General features: G+C 43.6%; 1 protein-coding gene across 1 annotated transcript in view; it reads right to left on the bottom strand.

Moving 5' to 3' along the window:
• Window positions 1-4,343, bottom strand: part of AHI1 (Abelson helper integration site 1) — a 260,139-nt gene extending 255,796 nt beyond the window's left edge. Inside the window, exons 1-2 of the mRNA XM_006834717.1 lie at window positions 4,218-4,343; window positions 3,816-4,105 (exon numbers count right to left, since the gene is read on the bottom strand). Of these exons, the coding sequence (XP_006834780.1) occupies window positions 3,816-4,105; window positions 4,218-4,343 (416 nt within the window). The remainder of the gene's footprint in view (window positions 1-3,815; window positions 4,106-4,217) is intronic.
• Window positions 4,344-6,721: the final 2,378 nt, after the last annotated feature.

Genomic DNA, 6,721 nt, shown 5'->3' with positions numbered 1-6,721 from the left:
AGAAAGATGAGGCTTTCTACTCCCGTAAGGATTTACACCCTCGGAAACCCTGTACAGGGTCGCTATGGGTCGGCTCCGACTCGAAGGCACTTAACAACAACAACAACAAATATATAATACTAGTGTTACACTGTAGGATATGCCCTGAACCGCAAAGTTAGTTTGAACCACCAGGCTGGCAGTTCAAACCCACCAGTCTCTCCTCCAAAACCCTATTACTGGGTCACTATGAGTTGGAACCAACTGTAAGGCACTAGACAGCATATATATGTGTATGTGTGTGTTTTTATGTACGTATGTATATTTGAATTGGGGGTCTTTGACCCCCACGTGACAGTACATTACAGATATTACATTTAAATATCACCACCACTCCTGCCACTGCAAATGCAGCTCTAATAGAAAAGTAAGGACAAGCATTTGTATCTTATTTCTCAAATATTAACTAGAGTGTCTGTTGTCATGTCAGAGCGACCCAAAACCATAAACTCAAAGCATATAGTTCTGAGTTGTCAATTTCATTTAAAGGTGTGTGTGTGTGTGTGTGTGTGTGTGTGTGTGTGTGTATGCGTTAAAAACAAACACACATTACCTCCATGTTTCAGAGCACAAAAATATGCATGTATTTTTTACAATAAAGCTAAAGGCTACCCCCCCAAAAAGAAGATAACATAATTTATGCCAGTTCGGGTATTATCAGTTACTACCTTATTTATGATCCTCTGATATTAATGGTACTTTGGGCAAAAATATCTGTGAATAAATACTAAAGGGAAACGAATATTATAGAAATACATTCCAGATTACACGAGGTTACTTTTCTAACAATGAGCAGGTACATACACAAAACAGACATCATGTAAACTTCTGTATCCACTATATACTGATAAGTGTCACTGAGTTGGTTCCAACTCATAGTGACCCAGTAGGAGCAGCTAGTAGGTTTGAATCACTGACTTCGTGGTTCACAGTCCTGTACTGATCCCATTACTATACGTTGTTGTCACTAAGTGCCATCATGTGGATTCATACTCAAAGCAATTATGTTTAGGGTTTCTGAAGAGTGGCTGGAGACCTTGAACCGCGGACCCTGTGGTTCAAACTAACTTTGCAGTCCAGCGCATTAACCCACAGCACCACACCAGGCCTCAAAATCCTACACCACCAGGTATTCGCAGGCAGTCTCCCATCCAAGTACTAGCCAGGCCCAATCCTTCTTAGTTTCTGAGATCAGACAAATCAGTTACATTCACAGTGGTATGGCTGAGGACTACATAAACTTCTATATTTACTGTATTATTATTGTTGTTAAGTACCATCGAGTTGGTTCCAACCCATAGCAACCCTGTACAGGGTTTCCAAGGAGCGGCTGGCGAGCTTGAACCGCTGACCTTGCAGTTCTAACGGCTCTGCAGTCCGGCGCATTAATCCACAGAGCCACACCAGGACTCCATATTTACTATATTGTTGTTAAGTGCCGTCAAATAGATTCTGACCCATAGCGACCCTGTATAGGGTTTCCGAGGAGCAGCTGGTAAGCTTGAACCACCAACCTTGCAGTTCAAATGGCTTTGCAGTCTGGCGCATTAACCCACAGCGTCACACCAGGACTTCAGATTTGCTATATAGGACAGCCTTTATTTAGTCTTATTGTTGTTCTATGTGTGGTTCTGACTCATAACGATCCTGGATAGGGTTTCTGATAGTGGCTGGTAAGTCTGAACTGTCAAGTTTGCAGTTAGCAGTTCAGTGCTTATCCAACAGCACCACACCAGGGTCCAGCTTACTCTTACTACTAGATATCCATCTTATTGGTGCAGTTCTAAGGATTATTGTTTTCTTTATGCTGATATATAATCCACACTCAAGATCTACTGTTTGATCTTTATCAGAAAGTGCTTCAAGTCTTCTACCCTTTCCAAACACAATGTTGTGTCATCTGCATATTGCAGATTGTTACTCTTCCTCCAATCCTGATACCATGTTCTTCTTAATATAGTACAGCTTCACCAAGTTTTTGCTCAGCATACAGTTTGAATAAAATCAGGAAAGGTGTACATGTAGTACTGTAGGATAAGCACTGGATTGCCAACCACAAGGTTGAAGGTTCAAACCCACTAGTCACTCCTCAGAAACCCTACACAGGGTCACTGTATGTTGGAACCTACTCGACAGCTCACAATAACAATGAAATTAATAGTACCAATATTTAGGAGTCTTTAGGTGGTGCAAGAAGCCCTTGGAGAACAGTGGTTAAGTGCTTAGCTGCTAACTGATACGTCAGTGGTTCAAACCCACCAGCTGCTCCACTGGACAAAGATGTGGTTGTCTGCTTCCATAAAGATTTATATTCTTGGAAACTCTATGGAGCAGCTGAACTCTGTTCTTTAGGGTCAATATGCCCTATAGTGTTTCCAAGGCTGTAATCTTTATTTCACAATGGAAGCAAACAACAATGGTTTTTGTTGCTGTGTGTCAATTGTATAAATGTTTACAGGAACAGAAAGTCTCATTTTTTTCTGCGGAGTGGCTCGTGAATTCGAACCACCAACTCTGAGGTTAACAGACAGAAGGCTAACCCACTATACCACCAGGGCTCCCGCAAATCAACAATGGTGGTGGTGATGGTTATGTGCAGTGGACAAATGACAAGTGTCGGAGGCTATACATCTTTATAGGAGCAGAAAGCCTCATCTTTCTTCCACAGAGCTGGTATATTCTTACAGTAATCCTCAATGCTACCAGTGATGCAGGAGTCCCGGTGTTGTGCTATGGGCTAATGCCTCAGACTGCAAAGTCATTTGAACAGCAAGGCCTGCAGTTCAAGCTCACCAGCTGCTCCCTGGAAAAACTATACAGGGTCACTATGGGTCAGAATCGACTCGACGGCACTTAACAACAACCAATGTGGGTGGTAGTGTGCCGTGGAATCAGTTCTGACTCATAGTGACCCTGTATACGGTATCCGAGTATGTAAATCTTTATACGTGCAGAAAGCCTCATCTTTCTCCCACAGAAAGGTTGGTAGTTTCGAACTGCTGACCTTACGGTTAGCAACCAGACTCATAACCACTGCTCTACCAGTGTTGCTTGCAAATCAACAATAGTCTTCATAAATAAACAATCTTAATATGGTTTAAAAAGGAGCTCTGGTAGCGTAGTGGTTACGAATCGGGCTGCGAACCTAAAGGTCAGCGGTTCGAAACTACTAGCCGCTCCGCGGGAGAAAGATGAGGCTTTCTACTCCCGTAAGGATTTACACCCTCGGAAACCCTGTACAGGGTCGCTATGGGTCGGAACCGACTCGACGGCACGTAACAACAACAACAACAATATTGTTTAAAAGAAAATACTTTTGAAATTTGAATTTCTTTCAAATATTCTTTTAAAAAATTTCCCAGCATCCTCATACAATGTTTTTCCTGAAAGCCCAAGCAGTTACAGCAATTATGAATGCAACAGGTAAAAACACAAACTATTGCCATGTCTTTCTCAAAAACAGTCAGTCATATACTTCAGTTTGTGAATGTTTTCACTGTAATGCTGACATAAAATACAAGTATTTGCTAAGGTTCCCTAAACAATCACCTTTCTCCCCCATTTTTATATACACGGAAATGATCCTATTAATTAAAAAAAATCAATGTCACACCTTTTGTCAGATGTAATTAAGGCATTTCACAGGTTCAAGATTCAGCACCAGGTTGTCACTATAAAAGGAAATAAACATACTTAGAACACAGCTGATATTAAAGCTTTTTTAACTAGAATCGGGAAAGTCAAGAATTAAACTCCGTTTTAAGACATCACGCTACGAGACCACCAGAGTTGTCCACATATTTCTCAAAAGTCGCATCCCTCCTTTTGCCAGGGCCCGGGGCACTGGCCTCGTGCTCTCAGACCTGAGCAGTGGCCACGCCGCCACTACCGCCGCCCCCGATAAGGCCCCAGCCCCAGGCTCCCGCCACCAATGTGACAGCAGCGTACTCACAAAGCCGAGAGCGCAGAGCCGCTGAGCGCCCGTCCCGCCCGAGCCGACGCTGGGGCAGTGCGACGTGGCTCCCCGCGCCCAGCTGGGCAGGCCAGGACCTCTACGGCCGCGTTCCTACCAAAGCAGACAGCAAGCCCGGCTCTGCCTAAGAGCCGGATGCCGCAGTGCGGGCAGCGCACGGCCCACAGACGTCAGAGCTTGCCTACGCCGCCGTTCCCATGACAACCGAGGTAGCTTGTGCTCTCCGCCTGGACTGCTGCCCTCTGGTGAGAGCTCTCCACCGCCCCGCCCGCAGCCGCCTACGCGTCGGTCTGGGAGGAGCTACAGCGCAGCGTTGGTGGAGGCGGTGCATGCGCACCCGCAGGCCTTCCCTCGGCCAGCTGGCGGGTGGGCACGCGCTCTAGGCAGCGCAGAACTGCTTTCTAGACGCTGGATGCTGAAAGTAGCTTGTAAACCGGGAGCAGGGCGAGACCCGGGAAAAAGACAGGTGCTCCTCAAAGCAGGAGTTCATCACCGTCCTCACTCCAGAAGAAGCGCTTTGCACCTTAGAACTGCAGCAAAAGTTGGGAGAAACGAAGGGGGAGAAGTGAGGCGGTGAGCTATCTTGAATTCGCCAAGGAAAAGAAACAAGACAGATACGCTGGCTCCTAACTCCCCACGCCTTGTAAAGTATGGAAAAGAGTTGTATTAAATTTGTATTAAGACAAAATCTTAGGGAAAAAATTACTCTCTGTGGACGCCAGACATGTATTCCCATTGACTTTTTATTCCATTCCACAGTTCACAAATCACATCATTTCATTTGTTTCTCCAAATCCTGTGAGACAAACTGTGAGAAATACTATCAGCCCAATGTGTCCAAAACTGAACTCTTCAACTTTCCACTCTAAACCTTCCCTTCTGTATTTCTAGCTTGGATTATGGCACTTGAACTGCAAGGTCGGCAGTTCAAGCTCACCAGCTGCTCCTCGGAAACCCTATACAGGGTCGCTATGAGTTGGAATCCACTCGATGGCACTTAACGACAACATGCTGGCGTGGAATCCTGGTGTGGCGCTGTGGGATAATGCACTGGACTGCAAGTTCGGTCTCAATCCCAAAGTCGGCAGTTCAAATTCACCAGCTGCTCCTTAGAAACCCTATAAAGGGTGGGTGACTATGAATCGGAGCCGTCTCAAAGGCAATAAGCAACAACAACAACAATCCTGACATGGGGAGTCCTGGTGTGGCATCGCTAGGTCATTTGAATCATAAGGTCACAGGTTCAAACTCATCAGCCACTCCTAGGGCACCCTAGAGTTGCTGAGTCAAAAACCAACTGGGCTGCAATTAGCAACAACAACAACAACAGTAAATCCTGGCATAGCTCTGTACATTAAACACTGGGCTGTAAACCACAGGTTGGAGGTTCAAACCTACCAGCTACTGCTAAGAAACCCTATATAGAGTTGCTATGGCATGGCACACAAGAACAATGGTTGATGTGCAGAATAGACATGTGGCAGTTTGCTTCCATAAAGATTACAGTTTTGAAGGAAAAGATGCTGGAGATCTCATGATAGAATTGTGCAAGACCAATGATATCTTCATAGAAAATACCTTTTTGTCTCAACATCTTGAAAGATTCATACACATGAACCTCACCAGATGAAATACACAGGACTTAAATATTGGTGAAAGAGACAGTGGAAAAGCTATCATCAGTCTAAACAAGGCCAAGGGCAGACTGAACAGACCATCAATTTCTCATATACAAATTCAGGCTGAAGCTGAAGAAAATTAAAACAAGTCCACAGGAGTAAAAATATAACTTCAAACATATTCCACTGAATTTAGAGGCCATCCCAAAACAGATATGATGCATTAGACACTAATGACAAAAAACCAAAGGATCAGTAGGATGACATCAAGAACGCCATACATGAAGAAAGCAAAAGGTCATTAAAAAACAAGAAGGAAAAAAAAACACCAAAATGGATGTCAGAAGAGACTCTGGAACTTGCTTTGCAGTTTAGAGATGCCAAAATGATTGGAAGAAGTGAGAAATTAAAAGAACTGGACAGGAAATTTCAAAGGGCAACTCAAGAAGACAAAGTCAAGTATTATAATGAAATGTGCTAAGACCTGTAGTTAGAAAGCCAAAAGGCAAGAAAATGATCAGCATTTCTTAAGCTGGAAGAACTGAAGAAAAAAATTTAAGCCTCAACTTGTGATACTGAAAGAATCCATGGGCAAAATTTGAATGAATCAGAAAGCATCAAAAGAAAATGGAAGGTATACACAGAGTCACAATACCAAAAAGAAATTGTCAATGTTCAACCATGTAGAGAGGTAGCATATGATCAAGAATCAATGGTACAAAAGGATGTAATCCAAGCTGCACTGAAGGCACTGGCAAAAACTTCAGGAATTGATGGGATACAAGTTGAAATCTTTCAACAAATTGATGCCGCACTGGAAGCACTCACTCATCTTTGCCAAGAAATTTAGATCACAGCAACCTGGTCCAATGAGTGGCAGCATAATAGAATGCAGAAATCATCAAACAATATCACTGATGTCACATGCAAGTAAAATTTCGCTGAAGATAGCTCAAACACAGCTGCAACTGTACATCAATAGGTAATTGCCAGAAACTCAAGCTGAATTCAGAAGAGGACTTGGAAATAGGGATATCATTGCTGATATCAGATGGATCCTATCTGAAAGCAGAGAATACTAGACATTTGT

This window comes from Chrysochloris asiatica, unplaced genomic scaffold (assembly GCF_000296735.1).
Source record: "Chrysochloris asiatica unplaced genomic scaffold, ChrAsi1.0 scaffold00013, whole genome shotgun sequence".
NCBI lineage: Eukaryota > Metazoa > Chordata > Mammalia > Afrosoricida > Chrysochloridae > Chrysochloris > Chrysochloris asiatica.
Note: the sequence above shows the minus strand (reverse complement) of the source record. Positions and strands in the feature narration are given on the sequence as shown.